This window comes from Dipodomys ordii, unplaced genomic scaffold, assembly GCF_000151885.1.
Source record: "Dipodomys ordii isolate 6190 unplaced genomic scaffold, Dord_2.0 Scaffold1, whole genome shotgun sequence".
NCBI classification, from domain to species: domain Eukaryota; kingdom Metazoa; phylum Chordata; class Mammalia; order Rodentia; family Heteromyidae; genus Dipodomys; species Dipodomys ordii.
The window spans coordinates 17,338,887-17,363,456 of record NW_012267217.1 but is presented as its reverse complement, the minus strand read 5'-3'; the positions used below and the strand labels follow the sequence as shown (position 1 = coordinate 17,363,456).

The window sequence follows — 24,570 nt, the reverse complement described above, 5'->3', positions numbered from 1 at the left end:
ATGGTTTGTGGTGTTTTTTTGTTTGTTTTTCCTTCCCATAATGGAACTCTCTATTCTCTGCCTTACAGATAAAGAAAATGAGCTGTGAGGTTTTCCTGTATGTGTGTGTGTGTGGGGAGGGGGAGAATGCGCGTTGTTTTTGCCTATGGCTTAATTAATCTTAGTAGATAATATAAAAATTCTTTATTGTAGAAGGAATAGAGAAGAGTTTAATTTCATGGTAAAAACTGAGATTTGATCTTCCAAAGCTTCATATATGTACATATATATTATACCTATTTTATATGTACATGTACATATTTTTACCATCTGATCAGTTTAGTTTCTCTAGCAAGTCTGCTCTGTCACTGCATCAGAAGGTCATCAAGGATCACATTGAAGTGAATGCGAAAGGCTGACTTCTGATAGAACTTAATTTTCAAATAACATGGGTCGGGAGTAAAACACTGTTACAAGTAATACTGGAATGCTAACTGTTAGCAATATTTCATCCATTTTTTTATTTTTCTGTAGAAATGTATTATATTTTATTTATTTTAGACAATTCCTAATTGAGTCAATATTTTTGTCTATAATTACAAAATAGATGAAAAAATAATTCTTTTATCAGGAAATATTTTGGAATTAAACTCTTCAAACAAAGTAAGCTGAGGTATTGAATTAGATATTAAGTGACACTAGTAAGCAGAGATATTTCATTTAAGCTGATGTTTAATTACAACGTTACCATTAATTAAGGGCACTTTAATTTTCAAGTGTGATTACTTACTGAAAAATATTATTTGCATTGAATCACATATTTTAAATCCTATAGTTTTTATTTAAAGAATGCAATAGTCTAGTAACTAAATTTAGTAAATTAGTTTTCCTTTAAATGTTAGAGATCCTATTTATAATAGTAATTTCTGAGGATAATTCTTTGCAATTCTTTGGAAGTTTGCAGGGTTTTTTTTAAATTACTATATTGTTTTGAAATAAGAAATCCAAATCTAATAGGCAAACTATTTGGGCATGTAAATAAAACTCCAAAATCTAGAAAGTTACCTGTGAAGCCCCAAATTGGGGAATTTGGAAAATCATTCCAAAGTATATCTTTACTAGCCATAATAAAACATACTGATTAATTAGTTGGTTAGGGGAATTATTATTTATAACTGTAAGGAATTAAAAGCTTAAAGTAGAAAAGTGATTCATCAGACCAATTCCCATTGAGTTTCCTCTGCCCCTTGTTTTATTTTTTAAATTATAAATTAGAATGAAACTGTAAAACTGATTGTTTGAAACTATAATACAAAACTACGCTGGAAATTGGAGAGTTTATTTTTATTTATTTATTTTTTCAAATTGCCATCAATTTTGAAGTGATAATTGACTTTATCTTTTGATTAATGAGTTTATATCTTGAAAACCAAGATTGGTTACCTATGTTCACTGAATGTCAGCGTATTATGAAAAATAAATATAAACTGATAAAGTGCAACAGATAGTCTATCATACATATATTTGGTTCACCTTAAAAGTCTTTTTGTCTGGACATTTTAGTAATGATTGGCTAAAAGCAACATCTTAAATTTCTTTTGCATTTATAAGGTAAGTTCTCAAAAATGCCTATTTTGACAATTTGTAGGAATTTAATGATGGTAAGTAGCAATACAGTTAAACTCATTCATTAAAGTATTTGATAGCAAGTATCCCAACTTTTATCAAACTAAAATCTAGTTGATATATTCACCATATCTGGATAATCTTACGTAAAGATATGGAAATGAAGACTATCAAACTCTTTGAAAATTTTTATTAGATTTGATAATATTATTTTTGTTTATACATAACACTTTCTAAAATAAGTATTCAAATCTGTGCACCAGTGGTTCCAGCTATAGTCCAAGCTATTGAGAAAGCTGAGATCTGAAGATTAGAATTCAAAGCCAGCCTGAGTAGGAGAGTTTTTTATTTTCAATTAACCACTAAAAAACTAGAAGTGGAGCTGTGATTCAAGTGGTATAGAGCTAACTTTGAGCAAAAAACAGGATCAGATACAATGCCCAGGTTCCAAGACTGACCCCCAAACAGGGGGAGAATTTTCAAGACAACTTACATTAGTTTCTCTCATCAACTTATTTCTAGAAATATTAGAATGGTTCATTATTTTTGTGCATTGGTTCAGAGAGGAAGAGGGTAACTGCTTGCTAATTGCCATCTCCAGAAACATTTACTATTTTATAATGAATCTGGTATATGACACACAACTCTATGAAGGTCACTCGACAGAACTTGGGGAGGTGGAGAGGGAAAGGGATAGTAGGAAGAAAACAAAGGAGGGGGTAACAATGCTCAACTAGAAATGTACTCATTATCTTACTGATGTAACAGTAACCCCTCTGTACAGCATCTTTACAAGAAAATAAAATTAAAAAAGAAAATAATGTGATAATAATTCCATTACATCTCTTCCAACAATTGAGAAGAATGAATAATACTAATTTGGAGATCCCAATAAAAGAGAGTGCATTCCATATTTTTCACTACATACTGTACATGATATAAAAAAACACATTTAGATTCAGTGCAATACACTTTAAAGCATGCCAATAATTGCTAACTGAATTAAGCTGAAAATTGGTTTCATTCTAAATCATTTAGTCTGTAAAAAATCTCTCTGCTTATTCGAAAGTTTCTTAATATTAAAAAAGCATAATTTAAAGAAAATACACCTACCCAAAGACTCAGTGTTCATAGTGATAATAATAAACTTATTGTCACTAATTTATCCTTTTCCTTTCCTCTCTCTTCATTTGCTGAGATGTTTCAGAGTGGGAATGAATTTTAACTGACCACATATAACCTTTTAGTTCTTAACCCTGATGATCCACCTAGTAGTGCAGAATCTAGTATTAGATATTATGTCTAGTTGAGGGGGTGAGGTGGGGGGTAATCCTTCAATACTTTTAGACAGGGAAAGAGAACATGAGGGGAAGAAAGTGGAATCTCCAGAGACAAGAGTCTCACTAGGAAATTGCAAAAAGCAGAATTTAGCTTTGGACATCTTCCTCCATTGAGCCATAAAGGGAAGACTGATGTTGGTTAAAGCTGGACTGGAGAAGTTGAGTGCACAGAAGGAATGATGGAAGTAAAGAATTGGTATAGTAGCCCTAAAGAATGCTTTCTTTACTAAGACATATGCTGCTAGGACCATATTATTGCCAAGGAGCAAGTATGTATTTCATTCTGTGGCATCGCATAGCCCCTCTGCTTACAGCTCTTCTTTAGATAGCAAATGACACACATCTTGCCTTCAGATTATCTCAGTTTTCTTAGTTCTTATCAAAGATGATTTCCCCCAAGGTTTCTGTTAAATCAATCAATAACAATGATAAATATCCAACATTTGCAAGAAATTTTAATAGCCAGCATTCAGCAGTAGTTTCAAAATCCTATTTTGCAAGGTATAGATTGTTCCTATCCTCCAAGTTTTAATTTAAAGGAATACTGGCTTTTGTGCAATGTGTTAAGAATATCTAATGTTTTTATTATGCCTTTTAGTAACAAAACACAAATGTCTACCACACCACACTTGTATAAAATGCATTATTTTGCAAACCACTGATAAATACAGTTATTGCCATGCTTCATACACTTTAAAATCTCCAAAACCATAGGTGCTGTCAGATTACTTTATAAGAAGTGCCTTGAAATGTCGTTGCCTACTTCAGCAGTGTAGAAAGTACCATCCCATATATTCTTTTGAAGGCAATACTATCAGAAGCAGTGTCGGTATGAAAAGGCTTCACATGAATTATTTGCCTCTTAACACTCCCTTGTGTTTAGTCTGCTGCAAAAAGAATGTTTGCTATCAATGTGGAAAGCAGTGCCTTTGAATTAAGGGAAAAGTTCAACTTGTTTTGTTTTCAAGCTCATAACATCAATGCCTGCAATCAACCTATGTACTCAATTCAAAGGGATTTTTTTTCTTAAAATTTCATTCCCTTATATCTGAACACTGAACATTCAAGTTTCCTTGGACCTATAATATGATTTAACACATACTTAGAGCCAATTACTTTTGAGACAAAATGGTTTTGTTTACTTCACTTCAACCCCAAATTAGTTTGTGGGATAAGCTGATCTCTTCATGATAATTTCAGAGTTAAACGACCCACTTTCATTTTTAGACATTATGGTCTCTTTGTCAATGAATTTCCAGTGGAAGCCTTCTTTATTTCCATATGCAACCAGATCTATTTTGTATTTAACATATGCACAAAATGTCAGAGCTGTGTTATGTATCAAATTATTTCTTCCTTAGGACATTTTCTGATTGTCCTTTGAGTCTATAACGGATAGTGTGAGGAAACCTTGCCTACTGAAGTATCTAGATTATTGGTTGATATTAATTACTAAAGTGGAATAGCCCTAATTACAGATCAAGTTCTCCTAATATTTACTTAACTAGTGTGTATGGGGATAAAAACTAACCATGGAATCAAGCTTCTATTGCTCACATTATTCTTGTCTCTTCCTTTTGCAGGATGCAATTGAAGACTAGTATTCTGAGTGTTCTTTTTTCCTTAGAATTCATTAAAAATGAGAGTCGAAATGATGAAATATTTTTCTTCCTTATCCTACACCTGTCTTATTGAAGTCCAAGAAATTTCCTCAGACTTCTCACTCATATCTAGTTATTGTAATTTCATAGCATAATCACATCCCACATAATATTCAAAGAATTAAAGAAGTTCTAATGGGAGTTGTGTGATTTAACTTAGAAATTTGCAAACCTCATCTCATGTAAGTCACATCTTAGATTGTATTATCAGTTTATCACCAACCTTGTAAAATTATTGTTGACAATTGTTTTGTCTACAGACTATCACTACAAGCAGATCACTTTACATTGCATATCTTTTCAGTCTTTACAAAGGTCTGCTATTAAAGCACTTCCAAATGTAGAATCAATTTGACAATTTCCCTTAATGGAAAAAATAATGATAATTTTCATATCAATCATTTCATACGATATCAATGAAGATGGAATGTGGTTTACCATCATCCCTCCATGTTTGTTTTTGCTTTAAGAAGATAGCTTCTAGCCACACGCCAGTGTCTCTCGCCTGTAATCCTAGCTACTCAGGAGGCTGAGATCTGAGGATCTAGGTTCAAAGCCAGCCCGAGCAGGAAAGTCCATGAGACTCTTACCTCCAATTAACCACTAGAAAACTGGAAGTGGTTCTGTGGCACAAGCGGTAGAGCACTCGCCTTGAGCTGAAGAGCTAAAGAACAGTGCTCAAGCCCGAGACCTACCAAAAAAAAAAAAAAAAGAAAAAAAAGAATATAGCTTCTGCTGAGTTGATGACCGTCACAAATCTTCACTTTAAAAGCTCATTTTGTGGCTGAAGAACAAGAAATTCACACAAGAAAAAAATTTCCCCCTGTATAACTAAATTAGCTAATAAAAGTAATCTCTGAAAGAAATGAAATTCAGGTTAAGTAATTAATAGTTAAGGTGACTCCTTACTACATTGCTCAAGTTACCTGGCTACCTAATGTGGTTAAAAAGATTTTTATATCTCAAATTCATGTATATTCTGTCCAAATGAATATGGGCTTTCTACCTAAGTTTAGAAAGTTGGCTCATTAACTTGTCAAAAGACAAGTTTGAAATACTCTTTACTGAGAAGGTTTAATAAAAGAATGTGTACCTTTGTAACTATTTTATTGAAGGTAGGAAAGAATCCAGCATACATGGGATACAGATTATCATACTAGATAGATCTTGGGTAATATTATTTCTTCTTTAAAATTAATATACAGTAAGATGATCCTTGAAAATTATGCTGTCTTATGAATTTTTATATGTAGTTTCATGAGAAAAGCAAGGCACTAAACAGTTCTTTCCATGAAGAGTTTCCTTAGACAAAGGAATCGTCAGTATTCCTCACCTTTAGCCCCTGGGAACCACTAATTCATTATTTGTTATAATACATTTTAGGAATCTTATAAACTGAATTATATAATATGCATTTGGTGGGAAGTTGCTTTAGTCAATCAACATACCACTTTTGAGATTCACCAAGGTTATTGAAGCAATTTAAACTTTTTTTTCTAAATAGTGTCTTATTTCATGTATGTATGGTGGTTTATTTATCTGTTGAAAGATAACTGGCTTATTCCAATTATTGGCAAGGAAATCTCCTGTAAGTATTCACACACAAATTTTCTTGTGAGAATAATCTCTTTGGAGTAAGTTCCTGGAAGTGTAAATTTTGAGTAATATAATACATTTACATTTGACTTTATAAGAATCTTCCAAGTTGGATAACAGGGACTTGTGACTATAATCCTAGCTACTAAAGAGGATGAGATCCAAAGGATTTGATTTGATACCAACACAGGCAGACAAGTCCACTTGATTTTATCTCCATAATTACTAGCAAAATGTCAGGCTGCAAGCCTGTCCTAAGTGAGAGAGTACCAGCTAAGCAATTGTGAAGCCAGTTCAAACTCCAGTACTGGCATAATAATAACAGCAATAAGAATAGTAACTTTAAAAATCTTCTAAATTGTTTCTCAATGAAACTGTACAATTATATATTCTTCCCTAAATTTATGAAGTTTATTGTTCGCAATTCTTTTCAGCATTATTAACTTTTAAATTTCATCAAAGCAAATGAAAATATAACATCATATTATAATTGTAATTTATATTTCACCAGTTACTAATTCTAGTGAATGGATTTTTTTACATGCTCATTTGCCACCGGTATAGTATACATAGTGATTAGCCTCTTTAAGTGTTTCCTGATTTTGTACTGTTTAGTTTTCATAGTTCTCTATACATTTGCAAACAGTATTGTTGAGATTATTAAGTATTCAACAGCCTACTTTTAAATAACATTAGCAGTATCTTTTGCCAAATCAACATGGAGTCCAATTTTCTTTTTAACCCCTCTCTGGATCATACTTTCAGGTCAAGTCTAAGAACTCAGATGCCTAAGATCACTTGATGAAGATTTTCTACTAGTTTTATTTCTATAATGCTTCTTTATTTACACGTAGGTCTATGATCTTTGTTTAAGTGAATGTGTGGGTACATGTGTGGTATAAAGTTTGAAATGTAAGTCATGGTTTGCTGATGATTGTCTGTGGAACTGTGTCTGCACTTTTTTTCAAAATCAATGGCCATCTGGACAGCCTCTTCTGTTAGAATCAACTATGTGTCCAACCTTTGGCAATTTTGTGTAGTCTTAATTAGTGTAGTTTCAGTATAAATGTTTTTTTTGTTTGATTTTTGTTTATTTTTGTTTGCTTGTTTGTTTTTTGGGGGGTCGTGGCCTTGACCTCTGGACCTGGGCCCTATCCCTCAGCTCTTCAGCTCAAGGCTAGTGCTCTACCACTTGAGCCACAGTGCCACTTCCGGTTTTCTGGTGGTTTATTGGAGACTAGAGTCTTCTGGTCTTTCCTAACCCAGCTGGCTTTGAAAGGCAATCCTCTGATCTCATCCTCCTGAGTAGCTAGGATTACAGGCATGATACACCAGCGCCTGGCTTCAGTATAAATCTTAAAATAGACTAGCATCATTTCTTCATGTCAATTCTTCTTTTTAAAAGTTGTTTTGGCTGCTAAGGCTCATTTGAATTTCCCTATGAATTTAAGGTGGAATTACATGTACCAAAAAAAGTGGAATAGGTCATTTGAGATTATTTAGGGGAACATTGATATCTTTGCTATGTTCAATATTCTGATCCATAGGTCCTAACTAGCTCTCCACTTATTTAGATCTCTTTGATTGATAGAAACGTTCAATTTCATTATATAGATCCTATACAGATATTGGATATACATTTTTCACTGTTTGGTTTTTATAGCGTTGTTATGTTATTTTAAAATTTAGGTTTCAAATAGCTTATCCTTAGAAAAAGGGTTGATCTGTGTTTGACATGCTTAAAGAATCCTTGGTTAATTCATTTATTAATTCTAGAAATATTTGCTTGTATGCTCTTCATTATTTACCACTTAACTAATAATATATTCTAATAGTCACAGACAACAAAATGATATTGCCTATGAACATCCTTATCCTTTTCAATGTGTGTGAAAATTTATTCTTTTTTTTTTTTTTGTCTGGTCATGGGGCCTGAACTCGGCCTGGGCACTGTCCCTCAGCTCTTTAGCTCAAGGCTAGTGCTCCACCACTTGAACCACAGTGCCACTTCTGGCATTTTTCTTTTTTTTTGCTTATGTGGTGCTGAGGAATCAAACCCAGAGCCTTATGCATGCAAGGCAAGTGCTCTACCAACTGAGCCACCTTCCCAGCCCTTATGCATTTTTTGGTTTTTGGTCCAGTTGTGAGGTCTGAACTCTGGGCCTGGGTGCTGTCCCTCAGCTCTTCAGCTCAAGGCTAGCACTCTACCACTTGAGCCACAGCACCACTTCCGGCTTTTTTCTTTTTGCTCATGTGGTGCTGAGGAATTGAACCCAGGGCCTCATGCATGCAAGGCAAGCGCTCTACCACTGAGCCACCTTCCCAGCCCAGTTTTATTACTGAAAATTGTAGGCCTTTCAGTACAATGATGAATTGAAGTGAAAAGAGTAGACCTCTTTCCTAAGGGAAAATCTCAGAACTTCATCATTAAATAAAATGCAAGCTAGATCCTTTTTTTATGTATAGATTCTCTTTAAGGAAACTTTCTTCCTTTCCTCTTTTGCTGATTTTTTTATCATTAATAGATATCAAATTCTGTCAAAAGCTTGATATATTTTAAGTGTCTATTTTTAATATTTTAATCATTAAAAAATTATTTTTGATCTCTTTTGCTATGTTCCTTTCTGACCAACTTCTTAAGGCACATATGGGTAACCATATCAAATGAATCTTCTTTTATAAGTAAGGGACTCTCTGATTTCAGGCAATATGATTCAGTTTTATTGTTCAATTTCTTTTAACCTTTCTGGAATGCTTTAACCTTTCAGGATGCTTGGCATACCTTAGGAATATTTATTTATTTAATTTATTTCTTACTCATTTTTGAAGCAGTGTTCTACCCTTTAGCACAGTCTGGTCTGGAACTCCCTACGTAGCCCAGGCTGACTTTGAGTTCACAACCCTTCTTCCTCAGCCTCTGCAATGCTGGAATTTCAGGCATGTGCCATCTTTTCAATCCAAACAGTTTCTTGCTGGTTACTGCTGATAACACTTCTGATTTGCATATCATTTATAAAAGTACTATAATTTTCTTGAGTACTAGCAAAGAAACAAATAATGGCAAATAATCTAGAAACAGTCACATCCAATGAAACTGTCACCTCCTTCAGACCATATTTAGCTGAAGTTTTTACTTCAGCTAATTTTTTTTAACTAAAGCTTTTTAAAAATATCCGCTTGAAAATATTTGTGTGTCTATTTACCAATTTAAGGTACACATTTATATGGATTAGTTATATGCTCTTGATAAAATATTTAAAATCATTGTGTTCAGGCTTAGATTGAGAAGGAAACAACACAGTGATTAGTTTTTCTGGAAGAGGACGCTTTCAAGGCTTATTAATAGATACATGAAAATATTCTGCTGAGACCTAAATAGTTAAATATTGTGATCTCATATTTTACTTTTCTCCAACACTTAAGATTCAAGGATCATAAATGTGTAAGCTAACACTAAAATTTTAAAGTGCTATAAAATAATTTAAATCTCAACTTTTAAATTGTTATTCTGGAATACATAAGTTTTCTTCATTCAAATTATTGTTTTTATGCAAGTAATGTTATTTATATTCAGCTTATTTTAAATGATTTTGCCAACTCCCTTAAAGCCTTGATAATGAAAACAATACTCTATATTTAACCAATGTTTTTTTAAAGTTGTGAATTAGTTGTAATTTTGTTTTAGGCTCAATTGGGATATTTTATTATGCTAACTTTGTAGACACAGACTCTCTCACACTTCTCTCCACTTTATTCTCTGAGACCAGGCATCATTACAAACTTCTGATACTGTTATAGAGAAACATGTTAAGTTAAAATTATCTATTGTGATTCTATGATCATAAACAAAATCTTTTATCTTCTACATTTCTTTTCACTTTCCTCTGTCCTGTTTCTTTCTCCTTCATCTTTTTGTTTCTATCTACTTTTCCTGTTGGCTCTTGTTTTTCTCTCTGCTTTTTTCCCTTTTCCTTTTCTTCCTAAATCACTCATTCTCTTCCTTCTTTTTGTTTTATCATTAAAACTGCATTTTATAGCTTGATATTGCTCAGTGCCTGATACATTCATATTATGAACATTTAGACATATAATCTAGCTTTTTCACCCATCGGGAAGTATATTTTCTTATTTATATTTCATCAGATATTTGAGAATATGCAAACATTTTTAAAGACTGTCCTTCACAGAACAAGAGAACTTTCTCCAGTCTTTCTCCCTCTGTCTGACTGGATAGGGATTCATATCCTATGAGATTCTACTTAATTAAAACCATTTTATAAAACCACTAGACTAATTATAATAGTACCTATATTTCTATTTAAGCCTCTAGTTTCTCTTTACAGCTTAAAATACCCTTCTATTTTCTTGAAGTATTCTAAAACATTCAGGTTTAGCTTTTAACTGATAGAGATAAGGGCTTGGACTGTGTTTTTGACCAACTCCGACTGTATTAGAGTTTGTAATAAATCATATTTTAATTGGCAACATTTCTTTGCAAACAGTTTTGCCACTTCTATTGGTTAACATTGATAATTTTAGTAGAAGGAAAAGTTATTCTTACAGGTAAAGAGTTTTTTTTTCATTATGGAAACCAAAATTAAGATACTTCACAGAATCTAAGAACTAGTACCTGTTAGTGAGAAATGCCTCTTGCCAACTATTAGTGAAAGACGGTGAGACATGAGAAATGAATCTACCTCGTTCACATTCTTCTTGTGTGCCATTTGAGAAAGGTTATTTGGTTTAAAAAATAAAAGCTTACTGAGAAGAAATTGGAGAAGAATTTCCCTGTTGCCAAACTTCTTGTGGGCAATTAAACTTATACAATATTTTAAGTAATTTGTCTTCACATATTTTCCCAGTAGTAATTCACAAAGCCAAATAGGTTGAATGACTGCAGTAAAATGAAAAAAAAAAGAGTCCTCTTATGTTAAGTTAGCCTTATTTGCAAAGAAAGGACTTATTGCCACCTATGACACCTTACCTTGGGCCCTCTGCGCATGGATGGCCTTTCCTCTGTGTCATGGATACTTGTGTGTTGGATGGTCTTGTACTAACCCCTTAGCTGCTCCTGAGCATAATGGGGTGATATGAAGTGACGCAGAAAACAGGAGCAGCATTGTCACCCAGTCAGCTGCAAGAAGAAGTAACGTGTATGAATGTACAGTATAGGGAGATCTATGAAAGATCCAGTCTCTTTCTCCCAAAAGACTCTGTTCCATGATACAAGGAGAATTCAGTTCTATTTGGCAGACCTCCAGGCTAGTTGGGAAGCAGTAACAACAACCACAACAAGAAGATTGGTTTCTTGATATCTTTACTTTCCATGTTTTCAGTGATTTTTTTCTTTTTTCTATTTTATTTGATTATAACCAAGAAGCAGTACCCATTTCCATTGGATTGTTTGTATGGAATTCCCATAATTGGACTGTAGGAGAGGAAGAGTTAGAGATGAGATACACTGTATGTGACACATTTAGATCCATTCCTGACAAAATTTGAAGGAAAGAGCCTTTTGTCTTTTTATTAGGGAGTGGATAACTTGAAGTGATATCCCATCAAGAAAGGCATAGAATCTTGGAGATGATGCGATTATGCTTAAAAATGAGTATTATTAAATAATTCACACTTTTAATTTGGAGAAATTAGGCTATTTCCCCACTCCTCCCACAAATATTCTATCTTAATCTCTACATGATGAAGCAACACAGTGTTATCTGTCCTGGTACTAACGGAGAATGCCAGTTATGACAGGCTCATTGTTTACTTTAACAGGTAATTTGTGGACCGGAATCATTTAATTGTTCTGAGTACATAATTACATGTCAGCAATTTCCAATTTAATTAAAATGAACAAATCTGAAGATTAAGGGAATTTTTGAATTATTAATCATTTTTCCACTAGGAAATCTTGTTGCTCTGCAGGAGATTTGTCCAGTGTACAACTATACGTATTTTTTTCCTTCTCTTTCACAGACAGACAATTTTCCCGCAGAGCCCAATTACATGGGCAGCAGGCAGCAGTTTGTTCAAAGGTAAGGCCTATTAAATAACTTTCTCAGCTTCTTCATTTGCATTCGTGTCAAAATTGCTTTGCAAGAGACTACACTTCAGACTTAAACTGGTAGAGACAACACTCTCTCTTCTTTTTCTTTATATGTATTTCAGTAGCTCCACGTTTAAGGACCCAGAGAGAGCCAGCCTGAGAGACAGTGGGCACGGGGACAGTGATCAGGCTGACAGTGACCAAGACACTAACAAAGGCTCCTGCTGTGACATGTCTGTTAGGGAGGCACTCAAGATGAAAACTACTTCAACTAAAAACCAACCACTTGAACAAGGTGAGTGAAGTCTTCCAATGCTTACAAAGTGTAAAGTTTAAGCAATCAGTTTCAACCTATTAGTTCTAGAGTTGAAGTCTATCACGGTGGATCTGAACATTGATAATTCAGCAAGGAACCTGAAAAATCCCACAACTACTCTAGATAAAAAGTAATTATTAAATATCATGATCACAACTGAAAATAGGAAAGCCAAGAGAGAGCAGCCTTCAATCTTCTTTAAAGAAGAAGTTGACTACAGTAACTAGACTCTGCTTCTTTTGTGGCTATTTCCTAACCATTCTTATTTTAGACTTTACTGACAGGGAAATATTGGCATGTATTAGCTAGATTTGGACATTGTGATTTGCTAGTTTATATTATATTAGTGAACTCAATTTTTATATAGAATGGAAACTTGATTGGGATTATTTTATATTTATTGCCAATGTCAATTCATCTTTTGTTACCTTCAAATGGCTTTTCAAAAGTCTAATAATAGCTTGGCCACACTTTTGGCTTTTTGTTTTAATTTACACATATGTAAATTAAAGATGTAGATACCAGATGAATATAAACTTATACTGATAGACATAATGAAATAATGGTATTGTTTTTTTCTGAGAATCTATTGCTATATTGTATTTCTTTTATAATGCATTTGATGTTTCCAGCACCATGAAACTATTTGGGAAATATTCTTTCAAGGTAATTAAGATGCTCTTAAATATAAGACAAGCTATGAATATTTTTTTTAATATTCTATTGTAAACAGTGAAAACATTTGTTGCAAATCAGATGTGAGAGTTACAAGTTAGATTACCTGATAGACTTCAAAATATTAATAGAATATATATTTAATATTATTTTTTAAAATTAGAAACTACATTTAAACACTGTGACCATGGCTTGTAGGTCAAGTATTGATTGATGACTCCTACAATGTAAATTTCTATTAAGAATGCAATCTGTAGTCCCATAGATAAAGCATTGTGTATAGAATTTTTAATTTTCTAATCAAATCATAATTTCAATACAAATATATTAATGTTTCATATATTTACTTACATATATTCAAAACAGTAATAAATGACACATTGAGTATTTGTGTATATATTAATATGTATGTACTAAGTTTAATTTTGCTGGATTTATTTTTAGAATGAATCCTATAAAAGCCTATTTAAATAATACATATTTAGACTATTGACTTCTTTTGTAATCTTTTGCCATACAATCTTCTAAGAAATGCTATAATAGTATCTGAAATTTTATTTTTACTGCAACCAATTAGAATATTTGTCTAATACACACAATTCCTATCAACTCTGGTATTCTTATATGAAAGGAGTTATATGGTGATGATGGTTGGTGACTTTGTGTGTTTATAATATAAAAAAATTAGACACATATTAGATGATAGTTGTTGGGTATTGATATATGAATATACATTATGAAGTTGAGCATGATTTATAAAGTGATTCATTAAGTAGTATTCATAATAGTATTATAATGCTACTATTCATCAAGGGTAAATAGTTTACCAATATTATCACATCACTGGAATTTAGATAATAAGAGAATCAGTTCAAAAAAGCCTAAAAACTTACTGTTCACATTAACACTAATTCCTTATCATCTGTGAAAACTAATCCATGTATTTTATTGGCATATATTTAATGAAAAAGAGACGTCACCTTTATTATTTCTCTAAATGTAAGTTACAATAAAAAGCTATTTTATCAGTTTTACATAAAAAAATTAACGTCTTAAGAATATAATTTTTATTTTTATGGGAAAACTAAAATTGACATATACTTTAATTAATATTACCTATGAAGGGCAGGGAAGGTGGCTCAGTGGCAGAGTGCTTGCCTTGCATGCATAAGGCCCTGGGTTCGATTCCTCAGTACCACATAAGCAGCAAATAAGCCCAACATGGCACTGTGGCTCTAGCCTTGAGCTGAAGAGCTGGGGGACAGTGCCCAGGCCCAGAGTTCAGGCCACAAGTCTGGACCCCCCAAAAATATTACCTATGAAATAATTTCTAATATTAACAATGAGAATGCCAATGGAAATGTCTCAGAAAGAGTTTTGATATTTTCCTACTAATAAATACAGGGATAATTATTAATCTGAAGGTTACACATAGGTCATATATGCATTAGCTAAGAGAAAAACTGATTTCCAATTTAAAACAAAATTTTTAAAGTTAGTTATAGTGTTTCCTTAACTTACAAACTTAATTTACTCATTCTACTTTACCTTCTATACTCATTTATTACATCAACAAATATTGACTATAGAAGGTAAAGTCGAAATTTTTAAGAATGTCAAAAATGAAATGAATCCTGCCTTTAAATATTTAATCTTACATGACAAATAGGGTTAGAAGAGCTCTCTGTGTTTCTCTGTTTCTGATTTTCTCTCTCTTTTTCTTTATCCTCTTTCTCTTATCTCTCTCTCCAGACACACACACACACACACACACACACACACACACACACACATACACCCCTACATGAAATATACATCTCTCTCACCATATCTGTCTCCCCATCTATCCATCTGGTTATTTTTTTTCAACATCTATTATCTATAGTATCTATCTTATAGTCTCTTATTTATCTATGCTTTCTGTCTACCTAATGACATTCAGAGAGGAGGATTAGAACTCAATGAGCTCTTGCTCCTTACCATGAACAGTGAAATTGCATCCCAGAATTAGCTATTTAACCTGAAATGTCTAAACATATGACAATGTAGAGCTTAAGGATATTTGCCAGCCTGTATAGCAAGTTTTAGCTTAATTCCTGGTCTTGCTATAAGACCTCCCATTCTAACAATCTACATGTGTGGTCTTGAGTTTAAATCCCACTACTGGTCAAAAAGAAAGAAAGAAAGACAGAAAACCCAAAACCCACCACCAAAAACAATAACTTCAGTTAACATATGAAAACAATGAGGAAAAAAATAAAATATTTCATACTGATTGACCAACTCACAATTCATTGTACATTGCTCAGTACTTAAAACATACTTTCAATTTAATTTAACTTTAATATTTACAGTACTGTCCTACTCATACCTAAGAGATTTGAGTACTGTGTTTGTGTGTTTGTGTGTGTGTCTGTAGGGGTCTGTGTCTGGTGTGTGTGCAGGTGTACATGTGTGTGTGCACACCAGTCATAAATCTTGAACTCAGGGCCTGGTTGCTGTCACTGAGCATTTTTGTTCAAGTCTACCACTCTACCACTTGACCTACAGCTCCATTACCAGCTTTTTATTAGTTAATTGAAGATAAGAGTCTCACTGTCTTTCCTGCCTGGGATGGCTTTGAACCATATCCTCAGATGTCAGCCTTCTGTATAGCTAGGATTGAAGGGGTGAACCACCAGCACTATGCTTGAGTATGTTTTTTAAAAATAATGTTAAGCAGTATTTAATAATGAAGGCAGTATTTGAAATAAGAAAGAAGACAAAAACACAGAAACAAAGCAGCACCACCAACAAAACCTTTATTTAGAGGCTGCCCTGTCAGTCAGTAGTTTATATTATTCATATGAGTATTACCCTGAAATAAGTTAAAAATGTTGAATATGGCCACTGTTGTCTTAGTGAACTTCTTCTCTTCGTTTATTTGAAACCTTCATGACCAACAAGGCTTCACATAATTCAATGCATATGTCTTCTTTTTTAATTGTATTTTTATTATCTAAGTAAGTGTACAAAGGTGTTAGCATTTAACTACTAAGTTTAATAGAAAAATGCATTTTGATTGATGTCAACCCTTGCATCATTCCCCCCATCCCTGACAGCCCCAGTCATCCTCTTAATTTTCTTAATTTTATAGGGTATGCATTGAATATTATGATTATATTTTCTTCCTCCTTCCTCTCTTCCTTAGTATACCCCCTACATACCTTTCAAGTGCCAGTTTTCTGGTATTCACTTATCTTTCTTTACTGATGACAGATGTTGACATCTATGTGAGTAATTATTTCATGCAGCTTTCAAATATTAAATAATCATTTTTAGTATTTAATATTTTCAAAGACTGCTAAAAGAAAATAGACAAAAAATATATTGTGAGAAAGAACCTAAAAGCAAAATAAAAGGAATCCTGTTGCTTTACTGTGTCACTTACTAAAAGCTGAATACTTTATTGTATCAATTTCAATAGGAAAATCAAGCAGAATATTATATTTCATATAGTTTTGTGTTATTTTATTTGGATTTGTTCCTATTGCAATAATCTCAACTTAAAAAATAAGATTTTCTTTCACAATTAAAATATTTGAACTTTTTATAAAAGAAAAACAATTCCAAATAATTTGTGCCTTTGTGAGTGTTACAATTCCTTTAGAGATGACATTGAGCTTTAGAGAATTTATTTTATTAGTTCAAATGTTATTTTGTCTCTCCTCTTTGCTAGAGTTAATTCTTTCCTATTCCTGATTTTTGTTACCATTAGCTAAAGATTTTCAAATGCATAGCACTAGAATGTATTGTCTATTATTTTAGCAAAAAATATTTGATTCAGCAAGTAATTGGAGGTGGGAAGAACTGCAGTGCAGATAAGAACTTTAAGGTTTGATATTAATAAAGCCTCAAGTAGAAAGAAGTGGTTTTAATCTGTTTTACCATGCTCAAATTAATTTTCAAAGAATGTACGTAGTTCTTCAATGTGAATGCATCGTTGTGCCCAGTTTAAGGAAAGTAGATTTTTCTCCATGTTTTCTTTTGTCAAATATAGAAATGTAGAATAGATGGATGGGTGGATAGATGGATGGATAGATGTATAGATATAACAAGACAAAAAATGAATCAAAATGCATGTGCTCTTATTTTACTTTTATATTTTAGGATACGAAAATTGACTTTCAAAGTAAAATAAATGCAATAAAATACACATAATGTTATTTCCTTCTTTTCATTAAGTAGTGGTGTAAAGGAGTTTCAACATGTTAGTTTGTGAATACATCTTTATCAATGGCACCATTTCATCATTCTCCTTCATCTCTCCCAGTCCTTATAGGCCCTCAGTTCATTTAGTTCTATTTTCAGTTTTTTTACACTGAATATTATGACAGCATTTGCCCACCATTCTTCTCTTCATTTATGTACCATAATGCTATTTTTAATTATAAACAGAAAATTATAATTTTGTAAAGAACAACACTTTCAAGGTTTTTGAAGATACATTGTTTTTTTCATTTTTGTTTGTTTGTTTGTTTATACTAAGGCTTGAATTCAAAGCTTTAGAGTCTAGCTTAGCTTTGTCACTCAGGCTGACCTCTATCCCTTCTGCTGTGCATCAATGTTGAGCTTTTTGCCGGTTAACTGCACATTTGTCTGCATGGGCTAATTCTGCACATAGATCCTAAGTTCTCAGTTTCCTCAGTTTCTAGGATAACAGATATGAGCCATTTGGCTCTACCTTAATTTTTATGCATCAAAATATTGTTCACCATTTTACTTCTTTCAGGAAGTACTTTATCTTTGAATTGCTAACCACCTGAAGCCCTGTAAATGATTGTTAGTAGTATTTTTTTTCATTCTGAAAGATTTAATAAACATTTCCTAAAAGTCAGTACTCTCCCTTGATTTCGAAGTAATAAATGTGCATTTGCATAAATGTTTGCCAGTAATTTCTATGCACTCCAGGTAACAGTTCTCAATTTTCCAAGAATAACCAGTCCTTCTAATATTTGATAATTGACAGAAAGAAAGTCCTTAAAGCCTGCAGCTAGTTGAATAGAACTGCGCATTGTGATATGTTGACAATTTGTACCAAGGTTGTCAGCAATACACCACCAACTAAAGGCCTATGCAGCAGTCAATGTCAATACATTCTGCTGTGACTATGTTTTAGAACATTTGGCTCTTTAGAATCTGTTTCATTGAAGTTGTTTCTAATATCCCATTATATTTAATTACCTCATGATATCTACTGTTCTTTTCAACTTTATGGGCTCACTTATCCTTTCTTTATGGTTAGAAATTCTGACTTTTTATATTATTTTATGGATGAAAACATTTCAAAATGAGAATCCTTTATTAAATGTAACTTTCAAAAGACCCATGAAAAATTGGGAGTGGTAGAAATACCAAATAATGCAGATTTGTATAACTAATTCCACTTTTACAATCAAATAACATCCTCAAGAATTACCCTTTTTGCACAACTGCAAGGAAGGTCATAGGGGAGTAAAGGCTCTTGCCCACTGGGCAAGTATCAACCAGAAGTTAGATGTTGGGAGAAGGTTATAAGAGGCTGAACGCCTTCTTGCCTGAGTTTTCAGTTTTCTCTAAATAGTAGTCAGGATGGTACTTTCACGTGCTCAAGTTCTGTGTTTGCATTCTCTGTTCTGTTCTATATAATAGTTCCTGAAATTCTGTCTTCTATGTTAGTCATTCTTTTCTTCAGACCTTTCCATTTTCTATGTCCTGCAAATCCACTCCTAGGTAAACAAAATAAAGAGACAATGACAGCTTTTGTACTCTTACCAGACATCTGCCAATCATTGATACTAAATTTAGTGCTGACATAAATTCATTAGCAGTAAATTTACCATAGAAATGAAAAGAAATAGTATTGTCACATATGAAAAATGAGAAGGAACTACGGAAAATTTAATATCAGAAAAATTGTACAGATATTGGCAAGCCTACTTCATAATTCACATAAGTTGCATTTAAGAAATTGTTATTTTTGTTTTGCTAGAACTTATTATTTCCATACTCTAAAATTTTGTTAGATAGCACTTATCTAATAATATCTCAATGTCAATATTTCCACATTCCTGTGTTGTTCTTTGGGAATATCACAATTTCCCTGACATCATGTTTTCTTGGATAAAGTATTCATTAAATTGACAACAGCTTCAGTTTATTTTTGCTTTTTAAACTATAGCCTCATAGTTCATGTAACTTTATAAGTTTCAATGACATGTCTTGTTCTCATGTGCAAACATCTGTTTTTAAAATCCAGCATCTGGCTTCATGAAAATAGAGGTCTTACCACTCTCACTTTTGTTGCTCATTATAAAATCTCTTGGTAAGTGTTGAATGATTTACATGTAGATTCCATGTAATTTTGAGAATCTATTCCTTTAAATAATAGCGCAGCAAAGAATTTTGTTAAACATTTTGATTACATATATGGGACAAATATTTTCCATAGTCTCAAAAGCCTCCTCTGCCTTGAAATACTTTTACTGGTTAAATATCCCAGTGAAACAAGAGAATTATACTTTTTGTATTATTAAATACTGACAATTTTTGAGAATAAAATATCCTTTACTAACATTTTCATACTCTTAGGAAATTAGAAGTGTGCCTATAAACTATAAAAGTTCAGTGTAATTCTTGCCTCATCTTTTAATTAAGAAATGTAAGAAAATAATTTTATTACTTGAGTAGATCTAAAGTGCACCCCAGATACTTTCTGTTATTTTATTTCAATAGTATATGCTAATATTACAAATCTTCTGTTTTTAAAGATATGTTTCACAATAAGGGTAAAAAGGAAAGTTTAAACAATAATTCCTCTATTTGTAGGTAGGAATAGTGATTCTGTAGCTTTCATCTTGGTGTCGGGGTAAGACATATTCCCAGAATATAATTCTTTAGTTGAGTTCTTTTATTATACTACGGCTTTCCCATAACACGCAGTTGAGAGTTTAATGTTTCCAAAAGGCACACTTTATTTCTTTATAACCCTAAAGACCTAAGGTTCCACATTTGAGAGGTGGATTCCTGATTCTGTAAGGTACAAAGATGTTCCCAAAGGACTACAAAATATATCACCCTAGATGTAGCCATCATCTTTATTATATAAATTATCACTAAGCATTAAGATTGCATGTATTGCTTCAGTCTGTGCACAGACAGTATCTATATGTAAGTGTTGGTCTCTTGACATTTTAGAGCCCTAATTCATGGTGGCTGCAGGAGAGATTTTCTTGTATTCATTTGTTCACTCACACATTCTTTTTATTTGCGGGGAGGTCCAATCGTGGGGCTTGAACTCTGGGCCTGGGCACTGTCCCTCAGCTCTTCAGCTCAAGGCTAGTGCTCTACCACTTGAGCCACAGCACCACTTCCGGCTTTTTTCTTTTTGCTTATGTGGTGCTGAGGCCTCAGGCATGCAAGGCAAGCGCTCTACCGCTGAGACACCTTCCCAGCCCTCTTTCTTTTATAAATGATAACTGTCCCAATGAAAAGAATGATGAACTTAGGCACTGAATGGGTCCACCAGAAACTCCCATTGTAGTTGAAAAGAAATTGGCATAAATTATGAGGTTAATGCAGCAAAACAAATTCCACACAAATAGTAGAGTGATGAAAATTAAAATTTAGGACAGATTTAAGAGATTGGAGAGTTCTGGAATGGGAGACAGATGAGCTGAACCTTCTGCACACTTGGCAAAAGGAAAGTAGAGAAGGAAGGTTGACAGGACACTCTTAGAAGCACAGATGAAGTCAGGCAATGTGTGGCAAGTTACTGTAAGGAGCAGATGAGAAGCGGTGTGGGAGACTAAGGATGGCAGATGTGAGATTGGGGAGGTGGCTCCAAGCCCAGTGATGCAAAGCCTGCTGGAGAGTCTCTGAAAGTGTATGGTTAAGGTAGTTTAAATTTTCATAAAGAGACTTTTTTTTTTCTAACAATGATTATGTAGACAGAGATACAATTAGAAAGCTTGGGGAATAATCCTAGGCAGGAGAAAATGAAGTCCATGGAAATAAAGTGACCAAAGGAATGACCAAAGGAAAAGACTAAAAATAAAAGTCATGAACTATGCATATTGTTTCAATGATCATAACTTGCATAGTATTTACTTTAAAATTGATTTTCAGTTAAAGAATTCTAAAGTGAAAATAGGACTTGATGTTGAAATCAATGAATACTACTTGACTTAAGATTTTAATTACACATATGCATAGATATAAGTATATACCTTATACATATATGTATATATATATATAAAGCTACAATTAAAAGTTATAATTTGTGAACATGTATGTGGTAACTTTCTCTAAATGACCATTGGTTTTTTAATACTGCAAATGACAAGTGATGGATCAAGTGAAACTTTGCAATTCAGAGATGCTAATAAAATAAGAACAAAACAACTTCAGATCTGTGACAGAACCTTCAGAAAACAGTGAGGTAGTTTTCAAAACTGACTTCTTGTGAGTATGATTTCTGTTATGGAGAAGAAAATGGTTCAATTTACTAATTGGTGAGAACAGCATGCAGATACTACAGGGAATTTTGATTTAAACATTCTCATTTAGAAATGTCTGTGACATCCAGAAAGAAGCATCAGAAAAGGCCACTGGCGGTACACTTTGGCATTGAGAGAGATCAAGACACATACATCTGGAAGTCATTGGCATTGGATTATGCTTGAATAAAATTATTATTTAGAAAGAGTATTGACAGAAAAGAAATAAGGACCCAGACAGATTCTTAACAGAACACAACATTTCAAAGTTGTGAAGAGGAATAATTCAATAATAATTCAACCTACCAAGATGAGTTTCTTCTATGTGAATTTAACATCCAGGAAACTTTAGATAATGTCTAGAGTTTTCAGATTTCATTTTCAGCTAAGTATAATCAATCATATACCTGGACACTGCTGTTTTGGTGTAAGACAAAGCTATGCTGATACAATTGTATTAAATGGCTCACAGATTAGATCTACACACACTCTTGACTATGATCTGGCATCATTGGCATAAAAGCACAACGTGAAGCTTTTTGTTTTGAAGGAAAACTAATTCATTTGAGACAATGTTTTGAATGTTTAACCAATTTTCTTTTTATGTCTCATATGCATATGTGACTATCTTAGTTGTCCTGCTGAATGTTTATTCAACAGATCTTTATTAGATTCCCAGAACTGTTTTAAGTGTTATAAATTGAGGAATAAGTAAAAGAAGAAGTATGCCTTCTCACATGGAATCTACCTTCCAATGAAGATTCAAGTCCCTAGTGATCCCTTTCAGGAATCATGAAGTATAATTTCATGAAACTAATACTCTAATACTGTAAATAGAATATTAAACATTTAACAAATTGTGGATAATAATGTTTTACTGTTTGGGATTGTTAGTGGAGCCTGAGATCTTCAAAGATGAGAGACAGAATACAGATAATTATTGAAGACTTCATATGAGATGGAATTTACTGGATCTTTACTTTAATAGAAGAAATTCAGCAAACAGAATAAACATAATAATCATATATGGTAATTGTATATAGTGTTACAGGATAAGAAATAGTTTGGCAAATTTAGATAATGAACAGGAAAAAGGAAGAATGAATAGAAAGGAAAAATCAGTAAGTAAAATAGGCAGCTTTATCCTCTCTGTAGTCAAAGATAGCGGGGGAGAAACAATGTTAGGTTTCCAGAGCACTCTAAGAAAATGAAGCTTAATAAGAAATGTTTGCATAGTCTGACAACTGGCAAACCACTCTTGATTTTAGGAGAGGAAATTATGATGAACAATGAAAAGATATTGCAATAGGTTGTATCACAGAAGTACGCTCAGAAATTATAGACACAAAGTTCCCTGACTTTTCAAGAACAGCAAATAAGGAAGAAAATGGCAATGAAGTTGGGATAGAGTAGCTAGAGAAAACAAGGGCTTAGATAGAAAATATTTGATTATCAAAGCTGAATAATATCTGTATGATATGAAGCAAACAGTCTAGCCAGAAGGAAATATTAAAGGATTGAGCCAACCAGAGGATATTCATGGCTGGGAATGCGGCTCAGTAGTAGAGTGTTTGCCTAGCATGTATGAAGCCCTGGGTTCAATTCCTCAGTACCACATAAACAGAAAAACCAAAAACCCAGAAGTGGTACTGTGGATCAAATGGTAGGGTGTTAGTCTTGAGCAAAAAAGCTCAGGGACAGTGCCTAGGCCCTGAGTTCAAGCTCCAGGACTAGCAAAAAAAAAAAAAAAAAGGATAATCATTGAATAATGAGGAGTAAACTTGTAATACAAAGAAAATATTATAATGGGATAAATAATATAAAACATAATTTCCAGGGACTCATAATCTTCTCTACAAAATACTAAACAGAGGTCATCATTGTATGAAGTCTCTTACATTATATGAACACTTTCTATATAAATGACCCTCTGAAATGAAAAAGACAAAACAAACAAAAACGAAAACAGAAGTAAGGAAAATACAAAATGGTCTACTGTAAGGCATTATTTTGTCAAAAACTAATCTGGCCACTATTTAGCATATACACTTCTTAAAAACTAAGAAATAAGAATTGATAATACATCAAACTGAATAGGTTAATATAATTTTTATATTAATTATTTTTAATAATAGTTCTGAAAAATGTTAAGCTGATGCTATGATATATATTACTATCTTTCCTAGAATGAGATGTTTTCTAGAATTAAGAAAATTCTAGATAGTAGAAAGGTGGTATGGTAATTTATGCATTATCTAACACTCTTGGTGAAATCTGCTACAGTATCCAAAACTAAATAACAATTTTGTAGTGAAAAGCCTGAATTTTCACATTAAATGAGCCAAGTGAATAACATATATGAACCACCAGTTCGTTCAAGTTAGCTTTTAACATCAAATGAATACTTTTAATTTTACTTTTAAATTACAAACAAGGAATATGTAAACTTGTGCTACATTTGTATATTGTGACTTTTTCTTACCTAAAATTTTGAGAATAAGTTCAAATAATGATGATTCAAATGTAATGAAAAATATTATCTACAATTAAGAGGAATTATTTTATCCATTTTCCTGTGAAATCATAATAAAATGATGTAGTTGAGCTCTTACTTCAACTGAATACATAAAAAAAAACCCATCACCCTGTAATAGCTTTAACATGATTAACATTTGCCTGGAGACACTACAAAGTAGTTGGCAGATTTAAAAGTTTAATCACAATACAGAAGTATTTTCAGTAACACATTTAGGATTTTTATAAGAATAAAAATAAACTCACTTTTCATACCAAACTTACTTTTGAAACAAAGTTC

The 24,570-nt window shown here is 32.8% G+C and overlaps 1 protein-coding gene across 1 annotated transcript in view; it reads left to right on the top strand.

The window, feature by feature from the left end:
• Pcdh17 (protocadherin 17) overlaps window positions 1-24,570 on the top strand; it is a 91,812-nt gene that overhangs the window by 20,783 nt on the left and 46,459 nt on the right. Inside the window, exons 2-3 of the mRNA XM_013033402.1 lie at window positions 12,179-12,237; window positions 12,371-12,543. Of these exons, the coding sequence (XP_012888856.1) occupies window positions 12,179-12,237; window positions 12,371-12,543 (232 nt within the window). The remainder of the gene's footprint in view (window positions 1-12,178; window positions 12,238-12,370; window positions 12,544-24,570) is intronic.